This window comes from Cyrtonyx montezumae, unplaced genomic scaffold (genome assembly GCF_038088225.1).
Source record: "Cyrtonyx montezumae isolate F1298 unplaced genomic scaffold, pur_monq_1.0 scaffold_10, whole genome shotgun sequence".
In the NCBI taxonomy this organism is placed as follows: Eukaryota; Metazoa; Chordata; class Aves; order Galliformes; family Odontophoridae; genus Cyrtonyx; species Cyrtonyx montezumae.
The window spans coordinates 44,368,667-44,389,700 of NW_027071826.1; the positions used below are offsets into that span (position 1 = coordinate 44,368,667).

Sequence of the window (21,034 nt, forward strand, 5' to 3'; positions counted from 1 at the left end):
AAGCCAAAAGGTATCTCACATGGCCACTTAAATCATGTTTATGTTCCTAATATCTCTTATTGTTTGTACCCTCAATTTCAGTAGTGAGTTTTGTATCTGTGTTATTTACCCACAATCCATTCTCAGACATCCCCTCCCCTCTGTTTTGTATGAGTGCAAGGTTGTCTTGCAGTTCCTAACACTCTTGTCTTTCTTCACATTCTGCTCTGTGACTCTTCCACGCACTAAAGCTCATCATGAGGAAGGTATGTGAGATGACTCCCAAATTCCCATTGTTCTGAGTAAGCACTAGTACAGCCAAGAGAGTGTGAGGTGTTAATGAGACAGGAGCTGAAACAACTGTAAGAGTGGAGATTTAAACTTCCCGTTGTGTTGGGCTCTGCACTCCCTTCACTCTGTATCTTGTCACTTAATGTCCCAGTGATACTATGCAGTAATAGTTGCATGAAAACAAAGTGTCATGCTGCTGGAGAACCTAAAGCTCTTAGAAAGCTTGGAAACCCTCTGCTCTGAGACTGCATGTGCCTCGTTGGGAGGCTAACAGTTGATATTAGCTTCAAAGCCTGCTGTGTAATAAAACCGCAGGCTTTTTTTTTTTAATATGATTTAGCTTGGTAAATGATTATGGATGGCTTTCTTCACTTTGATTGATGGATGTTTCAAAGCCATCATTTCATGGTAGGAAGTGCAACCTTGTGCCACCAAAAGACACTGACTTCAGGTTGTATTTCCACTGTAAGCTTGGGTGAGCTTTGGTAGTGTGTGACTGTGTGCTTTTTCCAGAAATTAAGCAATAAGCCTTTAAATTGAATGATATCTGATTTGACACTTAAATCAGTTTTACCTTCTTACTGTCTCTAGCTGTGCCCTTGTTTTCTGTATTTTGTTTTAATCCACATTATTCTATTTCCTTATTATATATTCTCAGATTTCCCCTCCGTTTTGTATGCATGTGAGGTTGTTGTATGGGTGTTGTTCCTAACTCTCTTGTCTTTCTTTGCATTCTGCTCTGTGACTCTTCCACCCACTAAAGCTCATGCTCATGCAGAAGGTATGTGCCATCATTTGTAAATTCCTGTTTATGTCTGGAGCTGTAATATGTGCAGGAATTCTGGAGGTGGCTGAAGAGAGGAGAGGATGTGAAAATATCCTCTGCATGATTGCTGGGAGCTGCTTCACTGGTGTCGGACAGTCTATAATAAGTAGTAATTGCTGTTCTGATCTAGTTGACAGCCCTTCTGTCTGGAAGGCAAGGGGATTGAACAAGATATGAAGAGCATAGTTGTTGTTTATATATACACATATATATACACATATATGTATATACATACTGAGCTAAGAGCAAGCTGTCCACACCAATGCTTGAGCAGAAAAGGTCCTGTAATGCATGCTTGTTAATGGGATGTGTCAGTTTTTGCTGTTGCAATTGCTCTCTCCAACAATTATATGCTGTGCTGGGTTGGGTTTGGCACTGCTTTTATTACCCCCATGGTCTGATTTCCCTAACCATGCTGTGTGTGCAGACACCAGTTGGAAAAGGGATTGTGATCCCAAGAGCAGTTCCTCTAGCAGGACTGGACAAGGGACAGCCGTGTCCTGTGGCGTTTCCACATCCCTCAGCCTCATGCTCCCTCCTGTCACCTGCCCCACTTACTGCATAGGAACAAATCTGAATTTTACAGAAGCATACTGACACAAAGATTTTTCACCTGAAGTCATGAGCCAAAGGTCACACACCATCACACCTGGTTCTCTAAGGGTCGGAGCAAGTATAATCATTTTGGCTAAAACGTATTTATAGAATAATGCCCATTAAGGGGAAAACAAACAAACAAAACGTTTTTTTTTCCTACCACTATTGGTATTTTCATGGGTTAATACTTAATTCCCAAATATGGGGATAGCAGGATTGCAGTTGTGCTTGATTTTATATCGTACATTAAATGCCAGATCTGGAAAGGCCATGTGTGGTCAGCAGGATGGTAATACATCATGCCTGCCAGAGCATCTTCCCACCAGCCCAACTCTTCTGACCTTTAAGTGGTGCTTCCAGCCCTTCTCTGGATGCCCACATTTGATCCCATGAGTCTGCAAGCAGGAACATGCTCTGTTCGCTGTCCTGCACCGGTGTGTCCCATAGCAATAGTGAAATCTGGGTGGCTGGGCAAATAGGTCCCAGCTCATCCAAGCCCTCTGATTTCTGCAGGGGCTGGGATTTCTATGCACATGAATAAGGATGGGTTGTCTGTGCCCTTCTCACTTATTCAAACTTATGGGTGATTGACCTGACTTTAATACAAGTTAATCTGTGTGCCAACTGATGGTACTTGATTTTTAACACAACTGTGTCATTCATCTGCATCTCATCTCCCAACCCACTCCTGCCTCCCCACAATTTTCTGTGTGACATCCATTTCCCCTCGTATTTCTCTTTTAATCATATTGACTTTTATCTCTTTAACCCTCTCTACCCTGGCTAAAAAACATGTCAGCTGTTTGTTTTGTTGTTTTTTTTTTTTTTCCAATGATCCTCTCTTTCATTCTCTAATTCTCTTATCTTTCTTTGTATTTCCTCACCTGCTACTTCCCTCTTAAAGAAGTCCATGAATCAGGTATGTGACTTCTGAATTCCTCTGCGTCAATGTGAAGGGTTATTGAGAGCTGGAGATTCCACTGCGATTGGTGATTTCACAATTGGATTGCACTCTAAAATGGGACAAAGTGGAAGCATAACAAAATAAAAAATTAAAAAAAAAAAGGAGAGAAAAGCCTTGCGTGGTAGATATTGAAACAAAACATTGTGAGCCAATATTTTCATGTTTTCCCTCTTTCCTTGAGAGAAGAGTTCTGACTTTTGAAATGAAATAGTTCTGAAGCATTGGCTTGTCAGATAAAGTGGGATATATATAGTGCAACTCAAGAAGATGAATTTGAGATGAAAGATTATCACTAGGCAAAAAGTGAAAAAGTGAAAAGTTTTGCTTCAGAAATGTTAATATCTATGCAAGCTTTGAGTGTGAAAACATTTTTTAACAAAACCTTAGTTAAATTTATATAAGTTCTGCAATATGGGTACTTATTTGGAACTCCGATTTTTGACAGAACCAGTAACTCTAATATTATACTCAGGAATTCAAAAATGGTGGAAGGAACCGGATAAAAGCACAAACATTAACGATAAACTGTAACTTCAGCTTCCTTACACCTTCCATCAGTAATACTTCCCTCTACCCTGTGATGAATATTAATGAGGATGATCTAACTGATGCATGAAAAATGTAATAACATTTCTGTAAATGGTATTCTAAAATGTCAGTTGTAGTGATGGCCACTGAGTAGACTCAGAGACTTCCTTGGGCTGTAGACAGGAAAGTTACAAGGTTTATTCTGTGGAAAAGCAGAAACAGAACTTGTAGCATCCTCTATACTGTGTAAATGATTGCTGTTTTGGGTAGCTTCCTGAGGTCAGCCATGTCTCAGGGCAGCCCTTCCCACTTATTCCCCTTTACAGTCTTCAAAGGGAGACCAGCTCAGCATCCTTCAGTATCTGAAGCTGCGGGGGGATGTCTGATTGATTTTACATGACTTAACACTTCAACATTTGTATGTGTGCTGCTTACCAGCTCCCTCCTGTTCTCACATCTTCCCATTTCTCATCCAATTATAGCTATATTTCTTCATTTTCACCTGCTTTCCTGAGTGTGGCTTGCCCAAGCTGGGCCACCTTGCTACCATTCCAGCTACTCTGAATTCTCTGCATCCTCTTTCTCTGCAGTCCTAAGCAACCTGAGCAGCTTACTTGATCTTATGTGTTGGTCTTAAACTCTAACACACTTAACCATTCGCACAGAATCCAAGCTGCTAACAGTCAGGACTTACCTACAGCCTGCCCTTGCTGTCCTTTCCCTTGGAACTGTCTGTCTGTGACTGAAAGGTTTATAAAGGTGATGTGAGCACAGTGAAGACGTCTGGCAGCTCTTCGCACTGCTCTATTAGTATTTAGATTCTGTGGCATTAATGCTACCTTTGTTTCACACATCTAAGCTGTCACGGCCTGGTCCTGCATGAGTTCAGAGCTGTCACTGTTGTGTTTCTTGCCTTATTTCTTTTACTTTTTTCACTGTCACTTTCTATCTAACCAGCAATGCAATATCTAATTCTCTATGTGTTAATCTGAAGCAGTTCTGCATGTAGGAATTTGAAGATGTTGAAGAAAATAGGAGTCATGAAGAATCAATCCATTCCCTGAAATTCATTATCCCTGTAGGAAATAGATAAAACGATTTGCAACTGCAGTGGGATCTAGGGCAAACACTGTGTAGACCTGAACATTTTCTTTCCTGTGGAGCTAAGCCCCAAATCTGCCAGTGGTGGATTTCAGATGGGGTGGCTTCAGATGCAAAAAGAAAGACACACCCCAAGCAAGATTTCCTTGCAGTCATTCTTATGCCCTCATACTTACTCTGCCACAAGGGCATGCATACAGCTGAAACAGGTCACACTACGCACTTGTGAAATTGTTTTAAATTTAATGGTCATCAGTGATACTGATGTTGTCCAGTACCTCTATAATTGCATGAATTAAATGGCTGTAATCCATCAGCATTCAAATTCCTTTTATCCTTCACTTCTATGACATCCCCTTCCTGTGTACTTCATACCCCACCGTAAACCATCTTCTCTTCCACACTTAACTCTCTCCCTATAACCTAGTATGCAAAAGATACCCCTTTCAACCTGATCTTACCAAAGTTTGAGGTGGTCCCTTCCTGAATAACTTCTAATTCTTTTATCTTCCTTTTGTATACTTTTCCCCTGACACCTCCTACTAAATGAAGCCCCCCCTCCAGGTATGTGATTTAACTTCTAAACTCCCCAGTGCCTGCCTGCTGGGATAGCATGCATAGGAGTTGAATACAAGGTGACGGGAGATGATAACTAAGCTATTAATGATACCTTGCATGCATTTTGTATATATATTGTTTTTCTTCTTTAGAAATGTTATTAAAAACTGGGGGACGTGTATGCTATTGTGAAAGAGCAAACCAACAGAATACATCCTTGTGGAATGGGTTAAATCCTGTGCTGTGATATGAAAATGAATATTTCATCCTACAGTGAAAGCTTCATTTCAGATCTCAGGGCAGAATTTGACCCACTCACTAAGCATGAGGAACATAAATACAGAGAGATTTTGCATTGCTTTTATACCTGCTTTGCAAAATATTCAGAAGTGCATGTATGGCTGGAAATCAAAATCTGTCCCTCAGATCTGCACCACTAATCAATTCTTGCCTTGCTGAAATTAGAGGAATGAATTGTAGACCCACACAGACTTTAATCAACACTTTCTTCCTCTGAAGTAATCAATCTGAATATCTGCCTTGCAAATGGATGTGAAGCAGAGCAGTAAATTCACACAACCATCCAGATTGACTTCAAGGAAGGAAATGGCATGAGTCGTAGATCCGTAACAGAGAACTGAGCTTCTCTGAAAGTTAGCTGAGTGCTGCTGATGAGTTACAGCAGGTATTCCAGTAGGTTACCAAACACATAATGTTGATCTGAGTGCGCTGGAATGCTGCAGTAGAAAAGAATGGATCTGGTAGTGCCTTGAAAGTGCTGTGTTCATGTGCATATTTCAAACAAAGGTAGACCTCGGTACATCGTGCTGTCAAGTTGTGCTTTATGCATAAAATGCTCACAAGTACTTTGTTTAAAGCATTGCACTGTTACCATAGATCTGTTTCACTTGTCCAAATTCCTTTCCCTTCAAGTGACTTCTGTCTATGTGCTATTTCAAATGTAATTAACTTATTTTCTCTCAGGTTTATTTCTCAGTGTTATTCCCTTCTCTCCTTTGCTTCTCCACTCCTTTGGCTTGAAAGCTCTTTTGCTTTGTGAAATAACAGGTTTCTCGTTCTCATTCTCTTATTTTCCACTGCATCTTGTTCCATGACACTTCACACATGAAGTTCATGAGCCAGGTATGTGACATGACTTCTGATTTACTCTGTGTATTTGCAACACAGGTGTGAGTGTGTGTGAACAGGAGTCCTGGGCTGGTAGAAGAGAACAAAGCAAGAGAAACAAATATTAACCATAATGATCCCTTGCAGCTGCCTTCTCCTTTAATCTCCCTACTTACTACTTCTTTAACCTTACAGCATCTTTAACTCCTTACAGTCTCTCCAGATACCTTTTCTCTTTGCCTTAATTCACTAATCACTTCATTTTTTATCCCCTCGTGCATTTCCTGGTCTCTTCCTCAGGCTTCCAAGAACTTTAAATATCTGTTCTGTTTTCTTCCTTTTTTCTTTCTTCCCATTTCCTGTCTTTACATCACCGCTCACACCATGATGCCCACAGAAGAAGCCCCTGAAGAAGGTATGTGATGATACCGCTAAAGACTCTCATCCTTTTTCTTTTTCAGAGCTGGGGAAACAGCGTTGAAAACGCTGACCTTGTTCAAGAGAACAGGTAGCATGGGAGGGAAGTGGACAAATGTGGAGAATAGAGTTGTACACTTGCAAACCAAAAAAGCTTCACAAAATAAGCACAGCAGTGTGGATCCTGTGGTCTCAGCCTCACTGCAGTGACCTCAGGCTCTTTGTTCTTGGGAGCTTGTGGGTCACTGCATCCCTTGGATATACGTATATATAGAGCCCTGACTGAATAATGACCCACAGCACGTGGCTGAGCATGGCTCAGGTCTTCTCCACAAAGAGCTGATGTAGTTTGTTGTTCTGGAAAGATAGAATTGAGAGATGAAAAGGTGAAAGAGTGAATCCTTAGCTGATGGTTCAGGGACTTGGATATTTTGTTCCCATTCACATGAAAGTATCTAGCTGCTGTTTGGATATGAGAAGTCCCAATAGTGCTGGATTTGGGTATAGGTCTGAATCTGGAGCTATTGTTTTGTCCTTACTTCTATAAAACTAAAACCACAACTTTCATAATAATAGATATTCAGGAAAGCCTATGGCAAGACGGATATGTTTTGTCCTGGTTCTCATAAAACCTGCTCTTGAACTCCTTATAGAATGATGCTGAAGAACAGAAGCATAGTACTTCAGTGTCAGCTAGAAAAATAAAATTTATGCCAGGGAGTACAAAGATATTTGTTGACTTCAGTTTACAGCTTGTTATTTCCAGGTGTACTGGGCAATGTAAGGTGGAGTACGTTACAGGACACACCTTTACCTGTTGCAAACCAGTAAAGAAGTAATGCACCTCTATACTTCCATAAACTTCAACTGGTTCATGATTTGGCATTTTATTAGTAGGTCAAGACACAATATTAAGCACAATAATTTCTGGCTAGAGCGAAGGTACTGCATCATATTATTTCTTCATATTTTTGTATGGCCACTGTAAAGAGACAGATACTCTTCTCTCTTTGCTTCCTCTTTTCATTTGATTTCCAGAGATCCCCAGGTTCCCAGCATAATGGGGAGGGAGAAAGGACAGCTGCTTTTAGGACAACAGTGCTGGTTGTGGATTGACTACTGTGCTTCTTTTCTTTTGCTTTTATCCTTCCATCTACAGCTGATGAAGAAGGCGGATACTATGATGGTAGCTTGATGTTGTCTTAGGACAACAAAGTCATCTTTCTAATATCTCACTCTTTTTTGTTTGTTTGTTTCTGTTCCTCACCTGATTTTAAACTCAGGAACTGGGCCAAAACCTCTCTGCCGCAAAGAATCACTATGTATATCCAGTTAATCTTTAGAACTCTGTACAGCCTCACTAGGGTAGCAGATGATGAAACACAAGCTCTAGAAGCTTGTTCTACTTTTTCAGATAGATCTTGTGTTTGTGTATTGCTCTTCTCAGTATCATAACCTTCCAATCCAAATAATAAGTCTCCTTAACTCCAGTGGCACGATTCAAAATGAAGCAGGGCCCTGCATGGATATGCCTCCTCATCCAGCCTCAAAGGTTGTGCTCTTCAGGCTGGAACCTGCAGATATTTAAATTTCTGCTCCTACCACGCACTTATAATTGTTCTTAGCACAGAACATATGAATAAATTTATTCAGTCTGATGGAGCAACCCATTTACTGCTCAAGGTAGTAAATTTTTAAATATCTGGTTAAATAGGCCCTGGAGCACATGGGTAGGAAGAAAAATCATGAAAGGACCAAGTCTATGAAGGGTCAATTTTGCTCTTGTATGTGGGCAGGTAACTTCAGCCCCCAGAGAGAAGTGCAAAATCAGTTTAAAGGTGTAGAAATACTCTCACCGACCTTGAACACCTTTGAGGTAACTAGGTTTTGTTCTGATGGTTGATGTTCCTCAACCCCTAGAATGTTTGCCCAGGTGTTTCCAAAGACAAAGCCCAACACTACTGGGAACCATTTTTGTTTTTCTGTGTTTTCAAGTTTTGTTTTTCTTTTTGTTTGTTTTAATTTTCTTTCTCACTTTTCAGGTTTTATTTTTTATTTATTTATTTTTATTTTAGGGACAACCTCTGAGGACCTTTCAGAGCCTCTTACATCACTTTTCACTTCAAAATGGGATCTGTTCCTCTTTGTTTCTCTCCTTTTTCTCTTTCTTTCCTCTTTTTTTTTTAATAGCATACTGATTTTGAAGGACGCACTATGGGTTAGAGATGTTGCTTTTCAACAGTGGGGAAAAGGAGGGTGTTTAAGAATAACAGTGAAGCAAAGGCAAGTCGGATTTGCACAAAGAGGAGCGTGGTGGGAATGTCTCAGATATTGAGCAGAAGAACCAAAGGTTGTGTTTACTGTGGTGTGTGTTCTCTTTGAACCAACTCTTTTGGAAACCAGAAATTCAGAGACTCTACCTCTAACCACCACATCAGTGAACTTGGATTTCCAGTGGTTCTTGCTTTCTTTAGGCATGAATGTGTATGGGGATTTTGTCATAGCCACATGCTTCATAGGCAGAATGAGCACAAGGTCAGTCAAAATCCACCACCAAAAGCAGGAATTGGCTACTACAATTCCTGTGTATCACTAAATTTTGGCCCAGTTCCTTCACTCATGAAAGATGGGGTATCTCAAAAGAAATCACATCTCCAAGCTCCTTTTGGTGCATTCAGTGTGGACCATGCTGGATCATGCACTGCAAAGGACATGTTAATTACTGTTCTTTTTTTTAATAAATCCTGCTATTTCTTTGTTTTCCCCTTTTCTGGTTTTCTGGAGGCACCTTTAAATATCCTAACTACTTTTTTTTTTGTTGCTGTTCCAAGAAAACTAACCTTTTATTTATATATTTATTTATTTATGACAATTGTTTGTTGGTTTAATTACATTTAAAATGCTGATTTGGTGGAAGCTGAAGCCAAATTCACCCAGTCATTGACAGACAGATGTCAATCCTGGCACTCAAGGTCAACAAACAAAATCCGTTGTTTCCTCTCTTCTTTTTCTCTCTGAAGTGTTACTAACTGACAACCTTAACTTAAACAGGAATGTTTCTGAGAATTACCTGGCTATGTCATGAGGGAAGGGAATCCTGTGTGAATTAACATCCCTGGTAGACTGGTTAATTGTGGCTACTTCCACTGTCCCGATTTAAGAACAAAAACGGTACAATGTAACTTAAGTTTTAATAAGCTCACTGGCTATTCAAAAAGAAAAATGATTTATAAACTAACTGGAGGAACTCAGAAGTGCATTTTTGCCTATTTTTCTTCAAGTGTGATTCGTGTTTTCCTTTATACACGTGCTTTAAAACTTTTCTAATTACATGCTGTTTATTTTATTAGTGTTGCTCTGGCATTTAGAGGCCTCTGCTGAAATATGTTTTAGTAGGCAACGTTTTTGTAGTAAATGAGGAAAGGGTCTACCCCAAAAAATTTATTTACTGAAACTGATGTGTGAGAGAAAAGGAAGCTTTATTTCTGATCTTTTTAATTCAGACCTCACCTCTTTTCTCTTAGTACTCCCAGTTGCTTTTTTCCAGTCATTTCCTTCATTTTTTATTATCCAATATCCTTGTAAGCAGCTCCACTAAATATTTTCTAGTATCAGTTTTTGCTATTTTCTTTCTTACTATTTTTATTTCATTGTCTGTTCCCCTTGCAATTCCTGGTTTCCACAGTCAGTCCCAAAATGGATGCAAATGATCACTTGACAAAATTAATACCATACAGTATAATAAAATATATTATATCAGATAGTATAATATCTTTCTGTATCTTTATGTGGATAACTAGGCTTATGCACCCACTTCTGAAGGAGATAGGTTTCAATTTTCCTTTACAAAGCTGCCTGTTTTTACCAGGTTTAATAGCCTGTGAGCTTTTAACCTCCGTTCCTCCCTCTGAACCAACAGAGTGAAAGTCTTGTACAGCAAAATCCAGCATCACTGAAAGTTCAAACGTAGCATGTGGTTATGAAAGTCAATCTGAGCCCCTGTGAGACTGGGCCAGAATAAATATGTAAGTTTAATTCACCTCTGTTTGTGAGAATAACAGTGCTGAACTTATTGGCATTACACCGGGGCTAATAACTAAAGTATAAAAAGCACAGCAGGGGGGAGGATTGATAGCAAGCACAAATGTTAAGCAAGAAACTTCAGAAGACGGCATATTTCTGAGAGCCAGGAAAAGGTCACTTGTTGCAGGGGGACATCTCTGAATACCAGTCTCCCTGATGGCTTAGCCCTCTTTTCAGGGCATTATACCTTTCCTGGAGATGCAAAGATTATTTCCATTACAACTTATGGAAATTTTGCTCACTAAGAGAGAATGCCCTTTCCAAGCTGGGTTTGATGGGCACCACACTGTATAGAAAAAGAAACGTCTTCCTCACAACACCAAAGCATCTCCAGGATAAGTGTCCTAAGCTGTCTTAGAGTCAATAGGCACAGAAAAAAGTATGTGGCATCAGGCTTTTTTCCCCTCCTGGCCTCCATGTGAGGCATTTAATCCAAATTGACCAAGCCTGCTTTATCAGTGACACCACTATAAATTCAAGCTAACTTCAGTGAATGAAGGGCTGATTGAAACGGGAATGTTTTCCTCTACCTGAATGCCCAGCTGTCCTCCTTAGAGTTTGGTCAGGACATTTTGAGAAAAATAATTTATTATTTACATGAAAGCACTGCCTTCCAGATGCTACGCTTGGGACTTTGATACAATCTCTTGATTCTTTTCTGTCAAATTCTGTTTAAAGGATAAAAACAGATTTACTCCTAGCAGAAGGGGTATGCGAGTCTGTATGTTTCTTTTGGAAGTGTCTGCAATTTAACCAGTTTCTTTGGGATGTTTCCCCTAAGATTGAATTTCTCTTCCCTCCTTTTGCTTTAGCAGCTGGCATGATCTCTGTTGTTCTAACTGTTCTCCCTCTTTTTCCCTTCCTGTTTTGCTCCATGTTTCCAAATACAGAGGAGAAGCCCAGAATAAAGTAAGTATGAAGAGTTTCAAAACTTTGTGATCATTTTTCTGATCCAGCAGAAGCCTGTGGTGTCTATTAAACAAATGGCCATCAGAAACCTGTGTAGAAACCTCCCTCACGCAAAGCCCTGCATGCCTTTCCAGGACATCTGCTCTTGCCAGGGGACACCTTAACAATAATTACTGGCCAAGGGTCATCAAACCAATTCTTCATAGATCCGGAAAAATCACAAACTGTCCGTGTCCCACAACTTTCAGCAGAAATGAGGTGGCTCAGCAGTAAATTCTTTGTGAGAGCCTGAGGGCTGGGATCTACCCTTCCATCTGGGATTGCTGACAGCTGGAGAAATGGTGAATGTTGGCCTGGTCTGCCTAGAGCGTAACTAAGTTTTCCTAAGGACTTTCTGGCTCTGGGTTCCAGCGCCTTCTTTTCCCAGGTTGCTAAGCACCCAGAACAAGGAGTGCACCACTGCACTGACAGCCCTGTGGGCTACTGTGTTTCTGTGTAGCAGAGAATGGTCTTAGATTTTGGGAACAAAAAGGGTTTTTACAGACAACTCCCTGTTAGGCACAAGCCTCCATGAAGTCTAGAGGTCTCCAGTGCTTGCTGGATTAGTTCTCAATTGACTTGCTGTTTCACACCTCTGCATCTCCATTAGCATTTCTCTTTGTCAGAATCATTCTCAAGGGCAGATAGGTTCAGGACATGCCTATTTTCTAACATGAAAATCATTTTTTTCTCTCTTTCCTTTCTTCTCTTTCTTTTCTCACTTTTTTTTCTTCCTTTTCTTTCCCCTTTTTATTTTCCCTTTTCATATTCCTTCTCCCCCCTTTCCTTTTTGATTCTGTCACTCTGAAGGCTAACTGCTCCTAAAATACCGGAGGGTGAGAAAGTAGATTTTGATGTAAGTACTCCTGAGGCTGCATGTTTTGTCTATCTGTAACTGAGGCATACATATGTGCAAACCCATGTAACTCCACCTATATTGAATACAGCTGAGGATACTGCCCAGGACAGAATGAATGCTTGCTGCTTGTTCTCCATTAAAGGCTGCTCTCTCTTCTCTGAAGCCTTCTGGTTACATCTGTGGTTAAAATGGACAAAACGAAATCTTTGTTTGTTTGGTTTTCCTCCTTGAAGCAAAAGGAGCAAGAGATTTAGGATCTCTAAGATTCCCTGTTCCACCACTGTAAATTATCTGAAAGTTACTGAGCAGTTTGATATAAAGCAGGTCTATACTCAACTCTTGCTGAGAAACTCTACCTGAAATGACAACAAAAAAGTTAACAACAGAGATCCAAATACTTTCCTAGAAATCTGACATAAAAATGAAGAATTGCTGGTGTTGAAAATCTCTGCAGAAATGTCTGCCTTACCCCAAAATGCAGGGGCATTTTTAGGTAGGGTTCACATCCCAGTCCTTTGAACTCTGTACATAGGAGGCAGCTAAGCAAAGCTAAGCGTTAAACTCAGTGCAGTGAAATAGAAGTTGTGGATTCTATTCCCTTCTGGGCTCCTGACCACCACCTGATGAGCCTCTGAATGTTTCTGACCATCATCAGCACTCACTGATGCTAGCCCATAGATAACTGTAACACTTTCTGTTTTTGTTTGTGTGCGTGTGTGTGTGTGTGTTGGCAGAGTGCTGGGGGTCTCCAGGGCATGTTCCTAGCGCACTACAGGCTTACTGAGAGCTTTTTGCTGCTCTTCTAGGACATCCAAAAGAAGAGGCAGAACAAAGACCTGATTGAGCTGCAGGCCTTGATTGACAGCCACTTTGAGGCCAGGAGAAAGGAAGAAGAAGAGCTGGTTGCCCTTAAGGAGAGGATTGTGAGTCCTTGTACTGCTCATCCGTGGTGCTAGATGAGAGATATAGATGAGAATTTGAACCATTAATCCTGTTACTTTGGTAGTGTTGCCATGAATAGAACTTATTCCTGACACCTCCAAATGGCTTCTTCCCACACCTGTTTTCTCACTTATCCCCATTTTACACCTGATAAGTTACATGTCAGCCCCATCCAGAACATCCTGGCTAGGTAGCTGATGGCTCGCTCTCTGCATATCTTGGTGGTGGGGACTGCGAGAGGCAGATGAAGCCACAGGGCTGAATTTAAGCCTCTGTCACTGCTTGTTGCAGGAGAAGCGCAGAGCTGAAAGAGCAGAGCAACAGAGAATCCGGGCTGAGAAGGAGAAGGAGCGTCAGGCACGGCTTGCGGTAAGCATTCTCATGTCTCTCTTTGTTCCAGCATCCACATGGAGCTGATTTCTAGAGTTGGAAAGAAACTACAGGTTCTGTCTATCTCAGTCTGGAGAAGAAATGACTATCCTTTAAAAGCAAAGGCAGGACGTGGGAGTTGCCAGTACTCGCACACATCTTACCCAGTCACACTCCCTGCAGTGACATTGGTTGCTACGGAAGCTGAGAGCCTCTGCCGGAGTAACTTGCTTCTATGTCTTGTGCTCTGCAGGAGGAAAAGGCAAGGAGAGAGGAAGAAGATGCCAAGAGAAAAGCTGAAGATGATCTCAAGAAGAAGAAGGCTCTGTCCTCTATGGGTGCCACATACAGCAGCTATCTGGCAAAGGTAAATGCATGGATCAAGTGTTAAACCACGGGGTTGACAAGAAAGAGTCTTTATTATAAGCTGAGAAAACAACTAGACTTTCCTTCTTCTGGATCCCTAGCAACTTGTCTTACGTGCTCTGTTACTGAATTTATTTCATTCAGCCTGTATTTTTGCAGTCTGACATGAATTAATGTTCTGAAAACAGGCTGATCAGAAGAGAGGGAAGAAGCAAACAGCTAGAGAGACAAAGAAGAAGGTCCTGGCAGAGAGACGCAAGCCTTTGAACATTGACCATCTTAATGAAGACAAGCTGAGGTAACATGCTTATCCTCACCTAATGTAATGCAATCCATTGAAATTTGGACTTGTGTCCTGGGGTCTTCTCTAGCAAAAGAAGGAGAGGGAGAGGAGGATGCTTTCCTTGAAATTCTTCAAGGAACAGTATCAAGATCTGCGCTTGTTTGGTCTGGAAAGCAGAGGAGGAAATGTGACATGGGATACTGCTGAAACGGCCAGTCAGCCTGTCCTAATTAGGATGTCCTCCAGTGAACTAGTCACGAACTTCAAACCTAGCTCTGAAGTAAGATGAACAAAACCACAGATTGGTTTCTGCTGTTGCAGTGTTCCCAAGGTAGTTAGAGCTGCTGAGTTACAAGTAAGAATACCACTGAGGCTGGAGGTTTGGGAGCTGAGTGCTCAGGTGTAGAGCAGTCTTCACTTGGTGACCTGGACTCTATACAGTGGAGTTAAAACTCAGCCCTGAAGCAGATGAGATTGCACAATGACAGCTGCTCTGCTCATCTCTGAGGCAATCGAACATTTTCCCTTTTCATCTAATTCCCCTTTTCTATCCTTATAAGTTAGGGGAAAAAATAGATCTGGCAGAAATATATTGGTGTGTGGTGCATGCAAGAGTAGAACGCTAAAACATTCTCAAGTGAGGAAGTGTGACCTTGACTAACTTACAGAGTTAAGTAGCTTTCAAAGGTCAGAAGAAGTTGATAGGATAATGCGTGAATGGAACTGAATAAAATGTAAAATATCTCACTAATAGGGATGTGAAAACTGTAGAAAATATATGATGTCATGTGTTTCTCCTCTTGCCCTTTCCCCGTAAACTTATAGGGACAAGGCCAAGGAACTCTGGGACTGGTTATACCAGCTGCAGAATGAAAAGTATGACTTTGCTGAGCAAATTAAGAGGAAAAAATATGAGGTGAGTGGAAAAACCATTTTTCTAAGAAAACTAGCTCCAGAATGTTAAAATCTCTGTGAATCCTCTGACAAAAGCCATACAGAGGCGAGAATCATTTGATTCTCCAATGATCCTTTGGAATTTTTAAGCAGAAATGCACCTGGAGCTATAGTCCTCCCAATGTACTTGCACTGAATTTCACATTTTAGGCTGAAATTTCATTGATTACTCTCAAGGCTTTCAGTGCCCTCTTGGAAAGCCAGTGTCAATGGGAAATGCATTTATTCAAACACTTTGCTCATTCTTGTTTATATTATAGGTAACTGTGGTACAAAGAAGTCAATCATCAATTCACTCCTCCCCATCACAAAGTACTGTTTTTAAGAGTCTTTGGTTTCATATTTGAATATTTTAAGTTTTATACCTGTCCCAGACAGATGCCCTGTGGACTGAGTTCTCTGGAGTTACTGAAACTAGTCTCCAGACAGGAGCACCTAACTTCACTGTCATATGGTAACACAAAGTGGATAGGTTTCCTTCTCAAGTTACCTAAATCAGGTTTCAGTGGCTGAGAAATCCTACTGCTCTACGTTTAATTCCCAATTACACAGACACACACTGACAGGGAATGAGCAACACCAATGTAATTATCTCAATCTCTCTTAGATTTTAACACTACGTTGCAGGCTGCAGGAGCTTTCCAAGTTGTAAGTACAATAAACTTGTCTGTGTAACAGCAGCAGCAAAGGCTACCAAATGCATGAGCCTGCAGCATGGTCAGAGGTCAGGTGCCAGACAGAAACTGGCACTTAGCTCCAAGAGCAGAAAGAAAAGAGAAAAATGGTCTTTTGTGATTCCCTTCACTTCCTTTTTCTCTCCCTTCGTCTTCTTTGAAAAGAGATGAAGGAATTTAGGAGAAGAGTCAGGATCTAACAGGGTTGTAGCAGAAGAACTGAGCTCATAGCATACTCAGTTCACCTCTACAAATAATTCTCTGTCCAGACCTCTGCTTTTATCTGCATGGAGGAATCTCTACAACATACTTGAGACAAAAGCAGAAGCTTAGGGATGCACAAGCAGCATCCTGCACCTCATAGAAAAGAATGGTATGAAGTATTCAGGTATGCTGAAGAGGTCTAGCTTGAGGATAGCAGGTCATCTAAGTGTGAAACAGTAGGAAATACAACAGTGGAAGCTGTGCTGTACATTTTATGGTAATGAGGTCTGTATACAGATGAATGGATGGGTAGCTGATAAGGAAAATCAAGTCCACAGAGTACGCATAATGGCAAAGTAGAAGGAAAATGTGCAGCTGAGTTGTTAAGGTTGGGAGAATAAGGGAAGATACAGCAGGAAAAGAAAATGAGGAGAAAGGTAAGTGAAAACAGCAAAAAGAATGAAGGAGAGATGAATGAGGATGCAAGGGAGAGATAAAGGAAGGAATCGGAACACATAGGAATAGAGCTGTTCTTAGCTCTAGAATCTATTGCTCTTTAGTGCTTCCTTGGAGAGTGAGTGTTATGGTCACTGTAGCAAGGTTGTCGGTGAAGGTAAGTCTTAAGTCCTTGGGTCAACGTGAAGAGAGAGCTGGTTTTTCCTCTACACTTGGGAAAAATAGCCAGTTACAATAAACAACTTAAACTGCTGCAGCAGATATTAAAAATTCCATGAGTAAGTACAAAAGCAGCTGAGGAGCTGCTCTTTCCTTCCTTCCTTGTATTGTCCTGTTCCTGCTAATGTTTCAGTCTTTTATTTTGTCTGTTTGCCATGGAAAGAAACAACTCAGGAAATATCAGTTGTTGGACCAGCCTGAATGTATGACTTATTATTTTTGTTTTGCTTGTGGGAAATATCAAACACTGCTTTAAATATTCAAATGCTGAGTCGTTGGTTCTTGGACATGCAGAGGCAGTGGAAAACTTTGGAAAACTGGAAAGTTTACCAGAAGCAGGAACACAGTGTAAGTTGTGGCCAGTGCATTTTTCTGCAAGAAAAAAAGCTAGTTGGAACTTTGACTTGGTTACAAATGGGAAGGTGAAGGAGCAAGGGGACTCCCTGTCACACTTTCATCTCTGGGGCTTTTCCACTACACTGGAGGTCCTGGGATTTCAGTAGTGAGTCCAGGGCTATGGGCCAGGACTTTGATGCTAAGTCAGGCCAGAATGTGCTTACGCTGCAAAAGGTAGGTGTTTGCTTTCCATGCATCAGGTTGAAATCTAATTCTACCCATGGCAAAACAAAGTCAGACAACATCTTTCAGACAGATGGTCCAATAGCTCGCAGTCACCAACAGAGCTTGGGAAGAAGTTCAGGGCCCCTGCTCCAACCTTTTCCTCGTGGTTGTTGAAGGTCTCCTTAATATTACTATCTTCAGCACCTTTAATATTAGATGAGTAGCTCTAACTAGATGAGTAACTAGGCAGGTGGTGACATTTGCAGGCTTCTCACCTTCTGCTCTGCCAGCTAACAAAGGTATTCTGGCAGGACGCATGGACTCCACTCATAATATCCCCATCCAAAGTCTACTGGACTTCAAGCTTATGTTTTCCCTAAAACATATGAGTAGAGAAAGATTGAGAAGGTGAGATAACTCATATATGGGATGAGGCCCTGAGAGAGCTTTCCAGTTGTTCAAGATGATGCTCATTCCAGTTCATCTGCCTGCAGTTTGACGTGTGAGTTCAGAGTAGATTAATTTGTATGGATAGGGACTTTACTAGAAAGGATTATGAAATTCCAGTTCTTTCCCTTGAAATGTGTGACTGGCTTTAAGGTTTATTGCCGAGGAGCAACATTTCCTTCAAGAAAGAGTGTGTTTTTATTTCAAAGGGAGTATTAATCCCTATCACAGGCACCCGTTTCCAGCACTTCAGCAGGTAAAACTCTCCTCTCTGTGATGGAATAAAGATTTGTTATCCCTAAAAACCCTAGTCATGTGTGTTGTTTTCAGATTGTCACTCTCAGGAACCGGATTGATCAGGCTCAGAAACAGTAAGTACCCATATCCCCTTCCTAGCTCCTGGCTGGGGATATCTTCTAAGTGTTCAAAGTAGCCACTTCAGCCCCAACAACATTTTCTCCTTGCAACAAAATGAGGCTAAAGATGGAAGTGTAACTCTCATTCTGCCTCATGCTGAGAAAATGAAAGGCAAAATGAAGTGAACATAACAGCCAGTAAATAAAAAACATGTTTCTTCAAACCATGCCTGCACAATTTCCATCTGCTAATTGCTGGCATTTTCAAACATCTAACTGAGATGCTTTGAATACACAAGGAGATACAACTCTTGTTTACGAAGAGTAAACAAGCGATTGCCAAGAATGGTGTGTAACAAAACTAACATCACAGGATTACTGTTACAAGTTCTTTTTACTCATCTACTCATCTCTCTCCTCCCACTTTCCTTCTTCATACGACTTCTCTTTAATCTGTTTTTTTCTGAGTCTCATGTCTTTAACTATTTTACATGTTTGCAGTGAACTTGTGAGTGACTAGGGCTAGAAGAAATCTGGGAGCTAGAGCATGTAGAAAAGTAGCAGACATAAAAGAGGAGCTACAGAGAAGCAAAGGATGAGAACTCTGCGCTGGTGGGATTTGGTCTTCTCAGTTTCCTAACCTAAACAAAGCTATGTCAGGATGAAATGGTGGTCTCTGATGACATCTTTGGCTGATTAGGAGTGACCAGGCATTGCGTCCCTCACTTCATCCCACATTGTGTGTAGGTGCCAAACATAAGACTGGATGCTCCTGTGGTATTTTCTGTACAGAGCTGTAAACTGATAAACCTCAACAGAAAGGTGCAGTGGTTTGGCTGGGTGTTGCTCTCTTTTGAGGGGCTCTGCAACCTGTACTAATTATGCATAACTGTTCCCCAAAAGGTATGATATATTCTCAGCACAGTGTGACAATATTTGAAAAGGTTGCACTGGGAAGCCCACAGCTCATGAGATTTCTGTGTATTTGAATTTCTATCCAAAACAGACTGTAGCATTCCAAAGCAATGTCTGCTGATGTGTTATACAAGGATCAAGTGATCCTTTTTCTTCAGATTTTCATTAAATCTCCTTAAGCACATTCTAAAGGTTAGATGTAACATCAAACATTACAGACGTTTGTGGAGATAAAAGGACTCTGCCTTCATTTGAGGAGCTATAGAGTTCCTATACAGGATTTTGAGCCTGTGGGAAAGTTGGCGAAAGGAACACTAAGATGAATTTAACATAAGCAGAAAACTTTCAACTGTCTGTCGTGCAAAAGGTCGTTTCTCAAATAGGTCAAGTCTAACTTGATCATAAGGTAAAGTATCCACTATATGTATGGTCTTTGTCACTGTGTTACATCCTTATATAAACACAGCTAGTGCTCTTAGAACAGACGGGACAGTGCTACAAAAATCTCCCCAGATGTGTCTTTATTTCTCTGCTCTCTGGAGAAGTCACTGGTTGCAAAGTGGGTCTCCTTATTGATAGCAAGACCCCACTACACTGTGCCTGCCCCCCATGTTCTTCCATGTCAAAGACATGTTCCCATTTTGCATGTGCTTTCTGTTCAAGAAGCAGCTTCACTGTCCTGTGTGTGTGAGATGGGTTTGTCAATATGCTGTGCCTCAAAATACAAGGTTTTGCCTATGGAGGCCAGCGCAGAATCTAACCCGACTAACTTCATGCCTGATCCCTCTGTGGTTCCAGGCATGCCAGTTTCTCAGTCAGAAGGTAAGTGGCTTGCATGCAGTATTGTTCTTCTGTATGCAAGAAGATACTGTTTGGAGAGAATTTGCTTTGTGTGGGGACTGTAGCTGGGCTGCTCCTACATACAGTGTGAGCAAGACTGGAATATCGATACAAAGGGAGGCCTAAAAACTTTGAATTGTTTTGGAGAGTTGCTCTAAGAAAGAAGTTACTCTGCCTGTGCTAGAGTGAAGCAGATTTAAGTTGTGTTTAAACTACTGTTTAGCTTGTTATCTCAGCTTCCAGATAGCTAGGACATCTGGGGAACTTGACAAGAACTGCCTGATGAGAAGAAAATTTTCTCTAGAAACACATAAATCCAGATCAGAGCAAATCTGGATCTGGGAAACTTCAAATCTGTGGCAGGGTAGTCTTGCTGCTTAGTTTTGAGTTTGCTTGGACTTCTGTTCTGTTAATGCAGGAATCTGGAAGGGTACACCTCTTCCAGGAATGCACATCTTGGCCTTTCACTAAGATTCTGAAGTAGAAACTCTTTCCACAACATCCACAGTGTTTTCCTCAGGATGTGCTCTATAATGGGTGTGCCCAGCATGTGAAAAGTAAAAGCAGCTCCTTGCTAATCCAATAGTCAGAAATGAGTAGTGGTCACAGAGAGCCCTACTGCTTCCTTCAAACTGACATTTTTTTCTTGCCTTTTGTATTGCAGCAGCAAGAAGGCAGGAGCCAAAGGCAAAGTTGGTGGGCGCTGGAAGTAAAGAACCAAGCAGGATGGCCCTTGGTGTTGTGCCGAAACCCTGCTGGTCTCCTCTTTCTTCCTTCACAAACCACTTGCGTTCCCGCGCCTCAGCGATAACTATAATTGCAACATCAGCCTGGGTTGGCTATTGCTGCTGCTTTTCTTCTTCCTGGAGGGGTCTGGTGGCTTCCACAGTCAAAAGGAAGCAGGTTCCCTGTGGAACTGAGGAGACTCCTTGCTGGCATCTTCAATTCCTGCTGAGCATGTTCTTTACCCTCCTGACACCAGCCCCTTGCTGTCCTGTAGATTGCTGTGTACAAATCTCTGGATTTTGTAAATAAAGCGCAACCAGTATCTACTTCAACAACAGCTCTCTGGAATGGTGTTTTGTATTTTACTTAATGGGAACTAGGGGTTAAACCAAATGCTTATCTAGTGAGATTTGACATGGCTGCAAGTGGGAATGAGGTTCAGT

The 21,034-nt window shown here is 41.2% G+C and overlaps 1 protein-coding gene across 18 annotated transcripts in view; it reads left to right on the top strand.

The window, feature by feature from the left end:
* The window catches only part of TNNT3 (troponin T3, fast skeletal type), a 33,962-nt gene extending 13,296 nt beyond the window's left edge, over positions 1–20,666 (top strand). The window contains exons 6-17 of one of the 18 annotated variants that reach the window (XM_065755181.1): positions 2,598–2,612; positions 4,839–4,850; positions 6,370–6,387; positions 11,363–11,381; positions 12,231–12,276; positions 13,086–13,202; positions 13,513–13,590; positions 13,844–13,957; positions 14,145–14,254; positions 15,065–15,155; positions 15,801–15,841; positions 20,530–20,666. In XM_065755181.1, coding sequence (XP_065611253.1) covers positions 2,598–2,612; positions 4,839–4,850; positions 6,370–6,387; positions 11,363–11,381; positions 12,231–12,276; positions 13,086–13,202; positions 13,513–13,590; positions 13,844–13,957; positions 14,145–14,254; positions 15,065–15,155; positions 15,801–15,841; positions 20,530–20,578 — 710 coding nt within the window. In that variant the 3' untranslated portion in view covers positions 20,579–20,666. Of the gene's footprint in view, positions 1–2,597; positions 2,613–4,838; positions 4,851–6,369; positions 6,388–7,548; positions 7,576–11,362; positions 11,382–12,230; positions 12,277–13,085; positions 13,203–13,512; positions 13,591–13,843; positions 13,958–14,144; positions 14,255–15,064; positions 15,156–15,800; positions 15,842–18,084; positions 18,126–20,529 lie in introns of all 18 variants that reach the window. The other 17 variants (XM_065755176.1, XM_065755179.1, XM_065755182.1 and 14 more) reach the window with 17 other exon arrangements.
* Positions 20,667–21,034: the final 368 nt, after the last annotated feature.